Below are 18,235 nucleotides of genomic sequence, written 5' to 3'. Positions count from 1 at the left end.
GATATGAAAGGTATGTACTTGATCCCCTGTTCCTGTGGGACCCCCTACATTAGGGAAACTGGTCGCTCCATTAATCAAAGGATTAGTGAGCATGCAGCAGACCTTAAGCATAGGCGAACTAAGTCTTCCCTTTAGTTGAGCATTCTGAGAAAACCAATCATCATGTTTGTATTGAGGAAGCTAGTGTTATTGCTAAGGTTTCGCACTTCTATCATCGGAAATTTAGGGAGGCGCTTGAGATTGAAAAGAGGCCAAGTAATCTCAATAAAGATGATGGCTGGAAAATTAGTGGGTGTTGGGTCCCAGCACTCTAGACATAGTCTTCCTTTTTTTTTTAACTAACTTATTTATTTATTTATTATTATTATTTTATTTTATTTGATTTTGATTTTGATTTATTTATTTATTTTTATTTATTTTTTATTTTTATTTTATTATTGTTATTATTATTATTTAATTTTTTATTTTTTTTACTTACTTTATTATTTTTAAGTTGACTTATATTAATTTTTTCATTCATACTTTTAACCATCTCTTTCTTTTATATTCATATAAGAATGATCCGGTTTTTAATTCCTTTTAATACTAATTTAACTTACTATTTTTAATTATTTATTTTTAACTAACTATTATCATTATTTATTTTATTTTAAGGGATTGGTCCTCCTAGGGTAATTTTTTTTGCCCTTAAATATAATTTTTAATTATTTATTTTTAACTAACTATTATCATAAAATTATTTATTAATAATTTTTTACTAACTAATATCATAAAATTATTTATTTTAAGGGATTGGTCCCCGTAGGGTAATATTTCCCTTAAATATAGTTTTTAATTATTTATTTATTTTTAACTAACTATTATCATGAATTATTTTTAATTACTAATTTAACATAACATTTTAATTATTTATTAATATTTTTAACTAACTATTATCATATAATTATTTTTATTTATTTTATTTTAAGGGATTGGTCCCCCTAGGGTAACTTTTTTCCCTTAAATTATTAAAAAGGGTTTTGATCCCAGTACCTAGTCAAAAGTAGATGTTGGTCTTTTTAGCCGTTGGAGTCTCTGCTCTGTCTATTTAACTTGCTAAGCTGGATCGGTTTCTTCAACTTGTCCTGACGATGAACCACACTGTTTGGTTCTAATCTGGATCTGTTTCTTCAACTTGTCCTGACGATGAACCACACTGGTTGGTTCGAAACGCGTCGACCAATGATGTTTCATGTGATTTTCACGGAAAAATCTTTTGTAAATATTTAGAAGTTAATAATATCCATGGTAAAATAAGATGAATATTCAAGGTTAATAATCTTGTTATATTGTAAATATTAAATTTTTATGTGCTTATTAATTAAATTTAAATATACTTACAAAATCATTATTTTAATTTATACAGTAAAATGAATACTAATTTACCACTACTATTTATATGTTATACATATTAATGTGATAAATATTTTATAATTTGTCTTTATAAATAATTAAACTTGTTAACTTTTTATTATTCATTAAGTGTAGTAATAATTTTATTAGAAATATCAATATAGAAATATATTTTTATTTCTTTAACTTAACTTAATTAGCAAATAAAAAATATTAAAACAAAAAAAAAAATTATATATTTATTATAATTAAATTTTTATTTTAAAGAGTAATTTAGTTAATAGTTATCTTTTTAACAACTTGGATTTAAGTTGTCTTTATAAAATAGTTGTACCTTTTTCTAAGTCAACTCTCCATAGTTTTTAAAATAATTAAAATTTTATAATTAAAAAATCAATCATTTTTATAAAAATATAATGTAGAATTTATATATATATATATATATATATTAGTTTATTAAGTTGTGTGAGTATTAAGATGATTGTATTTTTAGTTTTTAATTTGAGAAATTATGATCCAAGGGCATTTAAGTTGTCAAAATTTTCTGGGGATTCCCCAACCTGGACTACACCAATCCATAACCTGACTAAATATTTTGTCCCCATGAAGTTCACATCACAAGAGTGTCTTTAACAATACACTATAATAAAATTTAAAAAATATAATAAATAATTTATACAATTAAAAATAAAGAATAAAAATAAAAATAAATAATTTATACAAATAAAAATAAAAAAATGAATGGTTTAGGTAAATGACAATTTAAAATATAGATTTTTGTCACGTAGTCTAACAAGGTGGAAAGGATCATGAGTCTGAAATGCCCCTCTCAATCACCTGGAAATGGTCATGACTCTGAAATGCCCCTCTCAAGCACCTGGAAAGGGTCATGACTCTGAAATGCCCCTCTCAATCACCTAAAAAGTTACCATTTTGTTTTTCTATGAACATATCCAACACAATTTTTCCTCTCTGACTGTAATGGACGTAGGATGGCACCAACCATTCCAGCCGCAGACCAACATCCTTGCAGTAGCTGAGGTCAAATGGAATGGTAGGTTTGCCACAGTGGAAGAGAATAGTAGTTGGAGTTGTTTCTCACCGATCATTCTTACCTCACCTCCCAGTCACGACTCAATCCAATCCAAATGGACTGAAATCAATGGTGTTGGACTATAATACACTGCACCATCTATGGAACTTTATGCTCAATTAATCGCGAGAGATGGCCAATCCTGTGCATTTGCTTTTAATTTCTGCCACAATCATCTTTTTGGTTTCGGCTTCAACGGCCGTGCAACCTTATGAAGTCGAAGACATTAATTCCGAGAATGGATTGATAAGGCTATTCGATCTGTGGCTCGGCAAGCACGGTAAGCTGTACGGAAGCCATGAGGAGAAAGCGAGACGATTCCAGATTTTCAGAACAAATCTCGACTATATCCACGCTCACAATAAGAATTCCAGTTCTCGTTTCCGGTTGGGTTTAAATAAGTTCGCAGACCTTACAAATGTGGAGTTCAAGTCTCGCTACTTCGGTAAAAATTCAAGGCAATGGAGGGACAAGAGGAGAACAGAGCTGGAAGGTGCAGAGTTCAGGTCTATTTTGAAGCAGAGAGTGGGATCTCAGAGCTCTTCGCGTAGTACTGCATCGTCGCTCGATTGGAGGACTAAAGGAGTAGTTACAGGAGTGAAGGATCAGGGTCAATGTGGTAAGTTTTACACTGAATCTTATCAAATCTTCATTTTCATTATCAGGTATTAATGGTTTAGAGGTAACAAAATGAGATGAGATTAAGTACATCTTCATTTTCATTATCAGGTATTAATGGTTTAGAGGTAACAAAATGAGATGAGATTAAGTACATTACAATATGGTGGAGCTAATAATTACTTCAGCTCAATCTTTTAGATGAGGCCATTATTTTTCTCCTGTTTTGCTGTGAAATATATGATGTTACAGAACACGATTTAACGTAAACCATATGATGTTACAGAACATAATTATCCGTTTCTGGATTACAGCTTCTGGTATTCAACAGTATGAAGCAAACTATTTGATGTTATATAATATAATTTAACCTTAATCTTATCCTTATCAGTTTGGGGATTGCAGATTCTGGTATCTAAAGGTACAAAGGAATTTGTTAGATGAGATCATTGCTCAGATTCTGGAAATATTTTGGAATTAGATGGATAGGAAGATGGATTTGAAGGAAGTTAAACCAGTGATTTTTTTCTGATTATTTTTTAAAAATGGGCAAGAAGGAAGTCAAACAATTTACTTTGTTCTAAAATTGACTTTGCTCTGTTTATCAGAGTATTTTCAAAAAAATGTAAATGATTTTCTTCTCATTGTATTTTCAAAAGAAGGTAAATGATTTTCTTATAATTGTTTTCCAGAAAGAAAAAAGTCGAGCAATTAACTTTGCTCTGAAATTGACTTTGCTCTGTTTATCAAAGTATTTTCAAAAAAAATATGTAAATGAGTTAAATTCGCAATTGGATACACAAAATCTGCCATCTAAATAAACTCAAAAATCCTTTAAAAAAGTCCATCTACATGGAAATACTTTATTGAAAAGTACAAATTTCAAATTTATTGATAAAGATTATGATTTCCTGACCTCATAAACCTAAACTGCACTATAATTTTCCTTTATGATGTGACTATTTATTTAGAGAATGCTTATCATGTATAGAGTCTGCTGCCCGTTAATGCAGGGAGTTGTTGGGCTTTCTCAACAACAGGAGCGATTGAGGGAGTAAACGCCATATCAACTGGCAAGCTTGTCAGCCTGTCCGAACAAGAACTGGTAGACTGTGATTCCACTAACTATGGCTGCGAGGGAGGAGACATGGACTATGCTTTTACGTGGGTCATAAAAAACGGAGGAATTGATACAGAGAAGGATTATTCTTACACCGGAATAGATTCTACCTGTAACACTAAAAAGGTAAAATTTCCCTTTTTAATAATATCTGAAACCACTAACATCATCTACCTATCAGAGGTGGAAACCCACTTTAGCTAACCCTGGTCTGCTTTTAATAACTGACAGAAAGAAATTCTTATCAATAATTCTGTTACATTTTAAGTTCTATCCTTCAGGCATAGTTATCCCCTTACTTTCAGTATATGGTTTTGCATTGTTATGATTGTATTTTAAATCTACTCGTGGTGCCAGGAAGCAAAGAAAATTGTTTCCATAGACGGCTACACCGATGTAGACTCTGAAGATTCAGCATTGCTCTCCGCTGTGGGCAGTCGGCCTGTCAGCGTTGGTATTGATGGTTCAGCCATGGATTTTCAACTTTACAGTGGGGTGGGTAGTTAGTACTTTATTTGATTGCATTCCAATTTAACTGAAGATTTAGATAAATCTGTAACAACATACATTTCACCCTCTACTTATTTACGTTTAACTTACCTTACCTGCAATTATATTATTGAATGAATGTTGTAGGGAATTTATGATGGAGATTGTTCAAGCAATCCCGATGACATCGACCATGCAGTATTGGTTGTGGGATATTCAGCCACAAATGGAAAAGGTTATTGGATTGTGAAGAACTCGTGGGGTACCGACTGGGGTATTGATGGCTATTTCTATGTTCTACGAAATACTGAACTCCCTTATGGTGTGTGTGCTATAAACGCCATGGCCTCCTATCCCACAAAAACGGAATCGTCAGTACAGCCTAAATGAGTTAGGATTCATGGCTTTCCCACCAGTTTAGTCTGGTTGACGATAGTTTAGTTTGGCTGAGGATATATGTGCCCTCTTTCAGGCCTCTTCATTGTTTTAAAGTGTGATATATATATATATATATATATGCGTATCTTTGTATGAATAAAAGTATATTGAAATTGTGTCTAGTGCATTAAAGGGCCTCTTTCCTGTTTGGAGTAGTAAACGTATAAATTTAAATTGGTTGAAGAGCTTGTGTTGTTGATACTCCTGATTAATTCAATTAAACTGATTTGGCCATGTTGGACATGGGCAAGAAATAGTAGCACTATATTTCAGATTACCCTGCTGTGTGTGCTTAATTAGTACACTTGAAGATCGATATAAGCCCCAGGTTTTTGAGTTCATAACAAAGGAATGTAATCTTGTCTGTCTGTGAACTGAAGATTGGTTGAAGGGTTTGTGTTGTTGATATCTCTGACTAATTCAATTAAACTGATTTGGCCATGTTGGACACAGGCAAGAAATAGTAGCACTATATTTCAGATTACCCTGCTGTGTGTGCTTAATTAGTACACTTGAAGATCTGTATAAGGCCCAGGTTTTTGAACTTCATAGCAAACAAAGGTAATCTTGTCCACCTGGAGATTGGTTGAAGAGCTTGTGTTGTTGATACTTCTGATTAATTCACTTAAAACTGATTTGGCATGTTGGGCATCGGTGACCAATAGTAGCACTATATTTCAAATTACCCTGCTGTGTGTGCTTAATAATACACTTGAAGATTTGTATAAACCCCAGGTTTTTGAACTTCATAACAAACAAAGGTAGTGCTGTCTACATGTGATCTGAAATTTTCAAATTGGAATGATTGATTGAGAAGCATTTACCAATCCCAAGAAGTTAATTATTCAGAATAAACTGTGAACAGATGTTGCTTTATATGATCTGATGTTTTCAGATTAGAAGGTTCTAAGGATTGATTGAGAAGCATTTACCAATCACAAGATGGTAATACTACACTTTATTTGAGAATAAACTTTTAACAGATGTTGATATATGCCAGAGACTAAAAATATGGGATCCTACATGGACATCGCCAAGTTGACTTAAACTTAGTAAAGAATTTTTACATATTCCACCATAGCTCCATCAAGGAAAACTTGAATTGAATTAAGTGACTTTATGACACTAAATGGATTCACTTGGGACGAATTGACATAAAATCAGTAAAATGATATTGTGATATTATTTGGATTTTTTCATTATTAAAGTTGATGTAATTGATAAGTTATAGTTGGTTACATTATTCTAATTTCATTTTAATATTTATTAAAATATAAATATATATATATATATATATATATATATATATATATATATATAAAAATTTAAATTTTAAAATAATTATTTTACTGTGCTGATGGTAGTAAGATGTTTTGTGATTTAGTATTTATGTTGTCTGTGCATGGTATATCCCTCGCTTCATTTTTCTTTTAAATCAGTGAATTATTTTGTTGTATGATCTTATTTTGTTGTCATAGGTTGTTGACTGTTGTTATTCCTTGAGATGTTTGTTTTGGAAAGAAATTACGCAAAAACATTTGCAGAGAATCTCATCTTGTAAAGACCTTCTTCCTCCCCATTGTAGCTCTTGTGTTAAGCATTAATCCCTCAATTAAAGATATTCTTGAAGCTCAATTTTTTTGAAAGATTCATAGTCATAATTCTAGAAGCTATCACAAATGATATTGATCACGAAACTATACAGTGGGCACCTTTATTTCTCCCCACGTGATTTTATTAGAGAAAAATGAATACAGAAGAATATAAGAAGGCACATTGAAATGCATAATTTCAAAGTGAGCAGGGAAACTAATTTTCATTCCTTGATATTCAAAGAGAAGATTTTCTACGGATATAAAAATCAATCCAGAAAATTCAAACATACAAAAACACATTCATAACATAATTGCAAAGGGAAAGTTTAATTCCAAGAGAATTTTATCATTTCAGAGCAGCAACAAAGGCTGAAATTCTAAATACAATAAATGTTCTTCAGGCCCAAAAATATCTCAAAAGAATAGGTAATGATATTGGGGGAACTTCTCTTTCGTCTGTTATTCCTATCTCAGAGTCTCTTACAAGAATGATATAGTGGTTAATATGGCATACAAGAACAGAAGTGATGGATCAAGAAGAAATGGTCATGTGAAAAGAGTGGTGAATCCTCTTCTGAAGCTCTAAATATTGAATGTAATATCACATTAATATTTGATTTCTTAACCCAAATCTGAAGAGAATAGGTAATGATATTGGAGGAATTTCCCAGTCCTCTGCCATTCTTATCTCAGGGTCTCTTTACAAGTATAATACGATGGTCAATATGGCATACAAGAACATAAGTGATGGATCTACAAAATAATGATTACAACATAGAAAGAAGAAGTGGTCATGTGAAAAGAGTGGTGAATCCTCTCTGAAGATTGAAAGTGATATCAAACAAATGTTTGATTTCTTAAATGCTTTTGTACGAAGAAGCGCCCTCTTCTTACAGGACTTGGTAGCCTTAATTTGTTGAAAAGAAAGAGTTATGAAATCCTCTAAAAACGTTTGGAGAATAGTTGTCTTGCCTTTTAATTGATGGTTGATATTGACGATTCAGTGAAGAAGGCTTCTATGCTGAAAGTGGAGATGCTAGTTGTAGAATGCTCTAAATGTTGTTCTTGGCCTGGACTAATAACTCCTTATAATCAACTTTAGGAATTAGGTATTTGCTTATATCAGGGAGATGACAAGCCAAGGCTACATAGCTCTGATATTCTGTTAATGAAGTTCCTAATTTCCCTGTCACTCTCCTGGAGATTTCCCTATGAACTAATAGATTTCCTTTTCCTTTAAACACTCTTGGCATCCATTGACACTTTCTAATGTACTTAGATAACTCCCTTGGCTATCAGGATACTCCAAATTGTCTTCTCAGGGAAGGCCTGAACTTCTGGAACGATAATTCATAATGGAATTATGAATTTATTTTTATTATGGACAAATTGTCAAGGTCGTCCAACCATCTAATTTGCATCCTCAAGCCCACAATGTGGCATAAATACAAGGAACCTCCTCCTCATTTTGGCATCTCACTCACACTCATTCTTCTCTCTCTCCTTCGTTGATTGGGTATGAATTTCAAAAGCAACTCTCCACACGTGCAAAGAAGAGAAGGGTTTTTTGTCCATGTGTTGACCAACATTGACTGAAGTTGCAGGAGGGTTGTTTTGAGTTGTGTTGACCAACGTTGACCTGTTTGACTGTGGTTTTGTGTGGGGGATCTCTGTTTGGGTAGGCCACATTTCTGGGCATAGAAATCGAGGCTATTTGACCAGTGTTGACTGCATAAGGGTTTGCTGCAGCATTGACTTTTGTTGACCAGATTTGACTGGACCTTTTTGGACTATTTTTGGGCTGATTTGACTAGCTGTTGGAGGCCGAGTTGACCGAGTTTGACCGAGTTATTTTGGAGGTCAAAATCTTCCCTGTTGACTAGCTTTGACTTTTTCGTTAGGGCTTTCTGTTAATGTTGTTTGACTGGTCAGATTTCACTTTGATTAGGCAAGTGAAAATTGTATATTGTACTCTCTCTCTGTGCTGAACTTTTGAAGAATTAATAAGAAAATTGAAGTAAAATTGCTCTTAAGCATAGAACATACCATTGTCTTCTATTGTTATTGTTTATGTTCTATCTTCATTTTATGATCATGTTGATGTGATTGCTAAACTCGATATTGATATTGGGCTAGTAAGAAAATTGAAGTAAAATTGCTCTTAAGCATAGAACATACCATTGATCCAGGTGGATATTGGTGGCCACCCGCCAATTCAACTTGGGCCCCCACCATTGTTTCTTTCAATTTCTCAGTTTCCTTAATTGTAGCATAGTTTACTATTTTTAGCAGTTTTTCAGGTCCTAAACTTCCGGAGCCGTTTTGAGGCCCTAAACGATGTTTTTTTTGGCAATCTACCGCTAGCGATTTTGTTACTAAAATCATATTTTCCATCATAGTCCTCGGAGAGATCTTTCCAACGGGTTATGATGCACATCAAACGAAGATAATATGACCAAGTCATAAGCCCGAGAAGTTAGCTGTCCAACTCACCCCAATGGGGCCATAAACTCTTGGTATTACATCTCCTCGGGTTAGGATTTTCGTTGCTTAGGGTTTGCTCTTTTTGTTCAATAATAAAAAGGCCCTTGAACCTCACTGTAACATAGTTTAGAGGCATGTAGCCACCACATCTCTTCTTAGAGATAAGCTACCATCGCCCGAGCTAGTCCTATTTCCATTCTGTTTGTAAGCATATTTCAGTATTTGATATTAATGAAATGAAGTGTTATTTCTATTGCATTTTTGTATTTATGGTTATATCTGTAATTTTTTGCGTTCTTGTTTAAATCCGGATCACCCATTGTCATCTAAAATTAACATGGTATCAAAGTTGAGGTGGAGATAAAGCCCAAGCAAGAGTGAGAAGAGCAATCACTAAGAGGAGCAATCGTTGATCAAGGACAAGATTCAATGGCATCCACATCCTACTTCAAGTATGATGATAAGCTTCATGATAAGTCTGATTATCATGCATGGAAGATGTCTCTTGATTTGACTTTAGAAGAGTAAGATGTTATGGATTATGTGCAGTGAAAGATTTTGGAAACTCCTTCAAATGCACCGGTTGTTGCTAAGACAAAGTACAAGAAAGATGAAGTCAAAGCCAATAAGATCATCAAGGATTCTATTCATAAGCATTTAGTTGCTTACATCTTCGATTAGAACACATCAAAGGAGATATATGACATGTTGGTTGGCATGTTCAAATCTAGCAATGCAAACCAAGTTCTTTTCCTCAAGAACAAGCTGAAGGATATAAAGAAGAGAAGAAATGAAGACATTCAATCCTACTTCATGAGGATTAATAAGATAAAAAAATAATCTTCTTTCGATTAGAGAAGTTATTGCTGATAGGGAGCTTACTCTCATTGCTCTTGGAGGACTCCCTTGTGAATGGCACGTGTTCAACACCATTATTGTTAACAACGACATGATTCCAAGTTTTGAAGAATTGTTGACCAAATTTTCTCAAGAAGAAACAAGGATGATGGAACTAGATATGCCTTCAAATAGGAATGATCCTACTGCATTCTCCGCTCATGCTAAAAAGAAGAACAATTCAGGTTCAAAGAAGCAATGTCAAGGAAGGCCTGGTTTCAAAAATGGAAGGAAGGGAAGATGCTTCATTTGCAACAAGTTTGGCCACTATGCTAGGGAGTTTCGTAATAGAAGGGATTCACCTCGTGATGATGTCAACCACAACAACAACAATTTCATGGCAACAATAAGCAAAGGAATGGCAGATTCAACAACCAAGAAAAAAGGAATGCTCCCGCTCCTCATCAAGGAAATGGTCGCCCTCCCAAGAGATCAAGAAACACCAGGTATGATGAATATAATGTTGTTGATAACAAGCAAAAATAATTTTATCTTATATCTGCCCTCTCTACTGCATCTCCTTCAGACACTTTGGGAAATTGGTTGATTGATAGTGGCGCCTCAAGGCACTTCACTGGGTATACAGAAGCTCTTTCAAATCTAATTGAAAAAGATACAAATTTGGAAATTATCCTTGGAGACAATTCCAGCCATCCTGTGAAGGGAGTTGGGATTGTTACTCTTCAATTGAATCAAGGTAACACCATTCATCTACAAGAAGTACCCGATCTAAAGAAGAACCTGGTATCTATCTCAATGATGGAAGACAAAGGATTCAAGGTGGCATTCATCGAAGGAAAGGTACGTGTGTGGAATAAAAATTTCAAACATGCATTTACACTTGGATTCAAGGTTGATAGCCTATATCAAGTTGGAGGAAGTCCATTGGGAGCTATCTCTTGCGACACATCACTTCAATCTGAATTATAGCACCGGAGGTTTGCTCATTTACATTATAAGGCTCTACCCGATATAAGGAAGATGGTGATAGGTATGCCTGAATTTAAATTAGAACATGAAGGTGTTTGTCCGAGGTGTGTCGAAGGAAAGCATACAAGGGGACCATTCCCCTCAAGTGATAGCAAGAGTACCAACATATTGCAATTGGTTCATTTTTATCTATCTGGTATGATGGTCGTGAACTCATTAGGTGTATATTTATATTATGCTATCTTTATGGATGATTTCTCTCACAAGGCTTGGATATATTTCTTGAAGAAGGACGAAGTGTTCTTATGGTTCCATTCTTTCAAAGCTTTGGTAGAAAATCAAACCAAGAAAAAGATAAAAATATTGAGGACCGATAATGGAACCAAATATGAATCAAATGAGTTCAATAATTATTGTAGAGAAGTTGGCATTAAGAGGGAGATTACTACTGCATATACTCCTAAGAAAAATGGTGTTGCTGAAAGAAAGAACTGTTATATCGTAGAATCCACTTGTGCCATGCTTCATGATCAAAGCCTTCCGAAGTTCTTCTGGGCCGAAGCTGCGAACACCGCCATGTATGTTCAAAATAGATGCCCTCATCAAGCGTTGGACTCCAAACTCCCGAAGAAGTTTTCACTGATAAGAAATTTGATGTTTCTCACTTTAGAATTTTTGGTAATCCCGTATATTTTCATGTGCCAAAAGAAAAGACAAGCACATGGGATGCCTTTTGGTAAGAAAGGAACATTTGTGGTCTATTTTGAAACTTCTAAGGCATATAGAATCTATGTGCCTAGTCAAAGAGAAGTGGAGATAAGTTACGATGTCACCTTCGATGAGGATGTTTCCCTTGGGAAGATTAATAACCTTCCTCTTCCAAGGAAGGACAAAGAAGCAGATTCAGGAAAGTAGGGAGAACCGCAGGATGAGCTGATGCTCGATGTTGAAGGACCAATGGATCCCCTTGATCAACCACCTCATGAGCCCTCCTCCTCAAAAAGGAGACCCTCATGGCTTAGGGACACTCTCAAAGATGCCGAGAGACATGTTGCACCTAGGGGGACATTTCATGAAAGCAAGAAGCCGAATACGTACCAAGGGTACTTAACTCCAATGAGCACCATTATTCAATCTGGGCCTTGCACATTCGAAGAAGTTGCTAAGCACCAAGTTTGGAAGGATGCAATGAACGAAGAGTATGAGTCAATTATGAAGGATGGTCTAGAATTTGGTCCCTAGACCCAAGGACAAATCCATTGTCACTTTGAAATGGATCTACAAGATCAAGCATGGAGCTGATGGAAGTGCTAAAAAGTTCAAGGCCAAATTTGTTGCTCGAGGCTTCTCTCAAAAGGAAGATGTAGATTATGATGAGATATTTGCACCAGTTTCCCGTTACACCACCATCCATTCGATTATAGCCCTTGCTGCCTCACAAGGATGGAATCTACACCAGATGGATGTCAAGACTGCCTTCTTGCATGGTTCACTTAAGGATGTAGAACAACCTGAGGGGTTCAAAGTTCAAGATCGTCAGACACATGTATGGAGGTTGAATAAAGCACTCTATGGGTTGAAGCAAGCACCCCGGGCTTGGTATGAGAGGATTGATAACTATCTAATGAAGTTGGGATTTACAAGAAGTGAAGTTGATCTGAACCTTTACTTTAAGGTTGATAATGATAGACCTCTCATCTTGGTACTCATGTGGACAATCTCTTTCTGACAGGTGCAGACCCTCTTATTCATCAATGTAAGAGGGAGTTGGCTTCCAAATTTGAAATGAGGGACCTAGGACTAATGCATTATTTCCTAGGGTTAGAGGTTTGGCAAAAAGCCAAGTGAGATTTTCCTTTCTCAAGGAAAATATATTGTGAAGCTACTTGAAATATTTGGGATGGTGGACTGCAAGTTCATGACTACTCCGATGGAACTTAACTTCAAGAGTTATGCAGAAGTGTTGTTGGGCCTGATTTGGGAAATCCTTCTAAGTATCGTCAACTCATGGGGGCCCTAATGTTCTTGGTGAACTCCCGCCTAGACATATTTTTTGCAGTGAATACATTGAGTCAGTTTATGGTCAAGCCTCATCACATACACTGGATTGCTACAAGAATATCTTGTGTTATCTCCAGGGAAAAATCACCTATGGACTGAGATACACTACCTCGAATGTGAGACTCCATGGTTATTTTGATGTTGACTGGGCTAGAAGTGTGGTGGATCATAAGATCACATCTGGATGTTGCTTCTCTCTAAGTTCTGCTTCGATATCCTGGATGAGCAGGAAGCAAAAGTCGGTTGCTTTAAGAACCATTGAGGTTGAATACATTGTTGCTAGTATGGCCTCCTGTGAAGTTTCTTGGTTGAGGGAGCTCTTTAGTGCGCTATTTTGACATGTACTAGATACCACCGTGATCTATTGCAACAACCAAAGTGGGATTCATCTTTCTGAGAATCTAGTGTTTCACGGCTGCTCCAAGCATATTAATATCAAGTCCACTTTATCTGGGATATGGTACAACAGGGAGAAATAAGGCTCCAACACATTGGGACTGATGATCAGGTCGCCGATATTCTTACGAAGCCCCTGGGGAAGGTCAAATTCTTAACCTTCCATGAACGACTTGGAGTCGTGGAGATACCCTCTTATGAGGGTCCTATATGAGATGGATGTTGAGCTCTGGGAGCTCCAGGGGGCTTGGGGTACTTCTTGGAGCGATGAACGACCATAGGGTAAGTGGTTCACCTTCCCCTAATGATGTGCGATGTACAAGGTGATTGGTTTACCTTCCCCTGTGATACCCCATGTTGAGATATGCATAGGATGAGTGGTTCACCTTCTCCTATGGCATATGAGCAGAATGAGTGGTTCACCTTTTCCTGTCGACACATCCTACCCATGCAGTCCAGGACTCATGGGAAGTACCTCTCATCCGACCAATGAGTAGAGAAATGAGGATAGGGAACATAGTACTACCAATGGACGCATCGCGTACTACCAGAATCCCTATGCTAGGATGTCGATATTGATCTGGGATCAATGGAAATTGACTTTGGGTCAGTTAAGAGTGGTATGACACACTCTCTATTTTGGAGACTGACTTCAAGTCAGTGGAGAATGGTATGATACATTCTCGATCATTTCTTCTTTCTTCATGGTTCAGTAGAGAAGAGAAGGGACAAGGATGGTACAGATTGTCAAACAGGTTGGTAGGTGAAGTTCTCCCCAGTTGAGAGGGAGTGCTAAATTTGGAAACTAGGGCCAAACTTCACCTTATATAGCTCATATGAGGCAACTAATATTTTTAATGGATTCCTCTCTCCGAGAGGTGTAGGATTGATCTAAATATCATCCCATTCTGACATGTACAAATGGAATTAGGAATTTATTTTGATTATGGAAAAATTGTCAAGGTCAACGAGCCCTCTAATTTACACCCTCAAGCCCACAACATTGCATATAAATACAAGGAGCCTCCTCCTCATTTTGGCATCTCACTCACACTCATTCTTCTCTCTCTCCTTCGTTGATTGGGTACGAATTTCAGAAGCAAATCTCCACATGTGCGAAGAAGAGAATGGTTTTATGTCCCTACATTGACCAACGTTGACTGAAGTTGCAAGAGGGTTGTTTTGACTTGCGTTGACCAAAGTTGACTTGTTTTGATTGCGGTTTTGTGTGGGGGATCTCTATTTGGGTAGGCCGCATTTTTGGGCATAGAAATTGAGGCTATTTGACCACTGTTTGACCAACATTGGCTACAGAAGGGTTTGTTGTAGTGTTGACTTTCGTTGACAAGGTTTGACTGGACTTTTTGGACTATTTTTTGGGCTGATTTGACTAGATTTTAGAGGTCGAGTTAACCAAGTTGTTTTGGTGGTCAAAATTTGCCCTATTGACTAGTGTTGACTTTTTGGTTAGGGCTTTCTATTACTGATGTTTGACTGGTCAGATTTCACTTTGATTGGGCAAGTGAAAATTGTATATTGTACTCTCTCTTTGCTAAAATTTTGAAGAATTAATAAGAAAATTGAAGTAAAATTGCTCTTAAGCATAGAACATACCACTGTCTTCCACTATTATTGTTTATGTTCTAGCAGCATTTTACTATCATGTTGATGTGATTGCTAAACTGGATATTGATAATGGGTTAACAAGAAAATTGAAGTAAAATTGTTCTTAAGCATAGAACATACCATTGTCATAAAAAATTAACAGAGTTGCACATAGACAACATGCAATACACTTATATTTTCATAACAACGAAGATCATTTCAAATGCAGATTTATACGCATTGACATAATACTTATCCGTCAACTGAAAATAGTCCAATAAAGTGGTGGTACACAAATGATTTTTCAGCCAAATGTAGACATCCATAGCATATATCACCCCCACACTGGGCTGAGGCCACTAAGGCAAAAAGAACTAGGCTACAAAGTCATGTCTCACTCAACTATACCCAACTATTCTCTTGGTTCAGCAAATCTACTCATCAAAAAGCACTCTAGGAAACTCTTCCAACTATCAATGAGTCATGACATTCTCATCCTATGCCCTGAACAACACAAGGAAGATCTTTCCTTTCTCTACTAAATAGTTCCGAGGGAATATTATTCCCTTCTAGTGCCCTTCAATGTAGGTAGAAAGAATCCATTATGTTGAATTCCTTTTAAAAATGACCTATGAGAATAAAACATGGGTTGTCAAGCAGCCAATGAGCAGCAACATCAAGGAAGGAAGAACACTCCTAGATATTTGGACCTCTACTCTCCTACAAGAATCCATCTTTCATCATATGCCTATGAATTCCCTCTTCACAATGATGGTGTTTTGACATTTTCAAATTTGAATCATAGGTAAAGCAGGAAAAGCATTGCGTGCATAACTTGAACAACACTTGCACATGAGAATGATGGTGACCAATCATTAGAAAAATACGAAAAAAACTAAAAAACTTCCTGCATAACTTGGATGCTACTTGTAAATCATAATAATGTTGATTGTGAGAATGAAAAAGGCCCACTCCAATCAAAAAGGAAAGGAACAAATACCTTTGTGGATGGAGAAGAATGACTTTCCAAGGGGATGGTACTCAACCTATGCTTAAATCTTTGCATGAGGTAGACATCCTTAACCCACCTCCACATGCATTCATGATTGGCCTCATTAGTCAAAGATAGTGAATGAGCCTCATTTAAAACACTCTAGCCTATATCCACCTTAACCCTGGATCTATCAAGCACTGAGAGGGATCAATTCTCTCAAGGTGCAAAACTCCTTTTTTACTACAAAACTTGAGGAAAGGTTTGCACCCCAAGAGAATTGATCCCTCTCAGCGGCTGTAGATCCAGGGTTAAGATGGATGTAGGTTGGTTTGATTCGTGCATGATCACACAATGTTTCAATCTAGTTTCAGGTTGGCTTCAGTTGTGCATTCTTGACCCACAATGTATCTACAACGGGGCTCAAGATGCATTTTTTTTCTTTCCTATCCCTTTCCCATCATAGCCCATATACCTTACAAGTTTAAAACCAATTCCTTTAGTATGTTTTTCAAATTCACCAAAATTTTCTTGAGTGAAATCTAAAGAAGGTGAGGTTATCAAAGTAGTCTTGGTCATGGTGTTGGCTTTGATAGTGGTAATGGAAGGTGGCCTTACTTTGAATGCTCTTGGACCATTCCTTGGAGATTTGTTAAGGCCTCTTCCTTCTTTGCCAACTCTTATTGCATTTGACCCATCATTTGAGTGGCCCTATCTTATTACCAGCTATCCAAATAAATGACCTTCTCTCTTAAGCATACAAGTTTAGATTTGTGCTTGTCCCAATCTACCATAATAGTGATGAGGGAGGCATGGGGTCTTGATGGTCTTCAAACTTCTTCTTTATCAATGGAAGTAGTTTGGTAGAGATCCCAAGGTGCTTATCCATCCCTGCCATCGTCTTGTCAAACATCTAAACCTACTCCTTCAAGTGTCCATTCTCTTCTTGAAGCTAACCATTTATGGCCCTTAAGTCTTACACATTTTCTCTAGTTGCTTTACTCATGCCAAGGTATGTAATGTTCTCTTCAATTTTTTGGAAATTGTGTCACATTCAAGGATGCAACTTCTCTGATACCATCTGATCCATAAATGGTATGTCTATGGCCTATATATCTCACCAATATGAGTTATTATTGTCTACAATTTGGAGTTCAACCCTCTTTAATAGCTTACATAACAATAAATTCCTTCACAGTATGTTGTGTGAAGAGAATTATAAAAACCTAAGGAAGAATAATGGTTTGCAACAGAGGGAAGAATCACTTAGAGAGAGAACTCACATCCTGTAGGAGAGCAATGCTCAGACCACAATAAAGGGACAATGTGAAACTTCTGGGGAAAGTTTAATTAACCAATCAAATAAGTAAAGATGCCCATTGATAAGGAAATGACCCACCAAAGTCAACAACATCAACCAATTGGCAAAAGAAACACTCTGACACATAAAATGAGTCATCCAATGATAAGATAAAGCTCAAACTGACTTTTGAGTTGACCAACAATAAAGGAAACATTTAGTGGGTAGATTTGGTGGTTCAACATTGGGAAAAATGCACCGGGCTGAATTGAGACACTCAATAATGGATAAAAATGCTCAAGAACAAGTTTAGATACTCAACAATGGATAAGAATGCCTGAGAATGTCTAAGAACACCTACACAATTAAAAATTCACCCCATAAATTAAAAATTCACCTCATGAAATTGAAAATCTTACCGAACAAATAGGAATTTGTCCCAAGAATTAAAAATTGGCTTCGGGCAGAGCTAAATCGACCTTTTGCTTAGGAGATGAAATTACAGCCTAAATGAATGAGGAAATTCACCCAACAAGTTCAATAAAAACTAGTTGGTAATAAGGAACTTAAATCGAAGTTATTTAAACAATTCAATAGTCAAGAGATGAGAGCCATCAATCTCCTAGAAAAAAAAATGAACAGACTAAAACTTATCTTTATTTATATTCTCCATCTGCACTTGTAAAATGAGACTATGACAAAAATCCATAGAGCTACCATAAGTTTGAGTTCTCACACCATAAAATAACTAGGTATCAAGTTAATATGACATAGAAAAATATTAAACACATGAGAACTTCTCAAAGCAATACACATAGCAATCAAT

The 18,235-nt window shown here is 35.9% G+C and overlaps 1 protein-coding gene across 1 annotated transcript; it reads left to right on the top strand.

Annotated features, from left to right (window-relative positions):
* The first annotated feature begins 2,544 nt into the window (after positions 1 to 2,544).
* Positions 2,545 to 5,427, top strand: LOC149263424 (cysteine protease XCP2-like). The gene is made up of 4 exons (XM_089426267.1): positions 2,545 to 3,104; positions 4,117 to 4,349; positions 4,581 to 4,718; positions 4,860 to 5,427. The coding sequence occupies exons 1-4, from the start codon at positions 2,618 to 2,620 to the stop codon at positions 5,100 to 5,102; spliced, it is 1,101 nt and encodes a 366-aa protein (XP_089282393.1). The 5' UTR covers positions 2,545 to 2,617; the 3' UTR covers positions 5,103 to 5,427.
* The last annotated feature ends 12,808 nt before the right edge of the window (positions 5,428 to 18,235 follow it).

This window comes from Pinus tabuliformis, chromosome 6 (genome assembly GCF_031772625.1).
Source record: "Pinus tabuliformis cultivar Carrire ecotype Pingquan chromosome 6, CPIR1, whole genome shotgun sequence".
Lineage (NCBI taxonomy): Eukaryota > Viridiplantae > Streptophyta > Pinopsida > Pinales > Pinaceae > Pinus > Pinus tabuliformis.
This window is presented reverse-complemented; position numbering and strand designations above follow the sequence as displayed.

Bases quoted from the DNA above. Each gene is read 5' to 3' on its own strand.
- LOC149263424 (XM_089426267.1), top strand. From the start codon at position 2,618: ATGGCCAATCCTGTGCATTTGCTTTTAATTTCTGCCACAATCATCTTT. The intron at 3,105-4,116 runs GTAAGTTTTACA...CCGTTAATGCAG, and splicing joins GAAGGATCAGGGTCAATGTG to GGAGTTGTTGGGCTTTCTCA. The intron at 4,719-4,859 runs GTGGGTAGTTAG...TGAATGTTGTAG, and splicing joins ATTTTCAACTTTACAGTGGG to GGAATTTATGATGGAGATTG.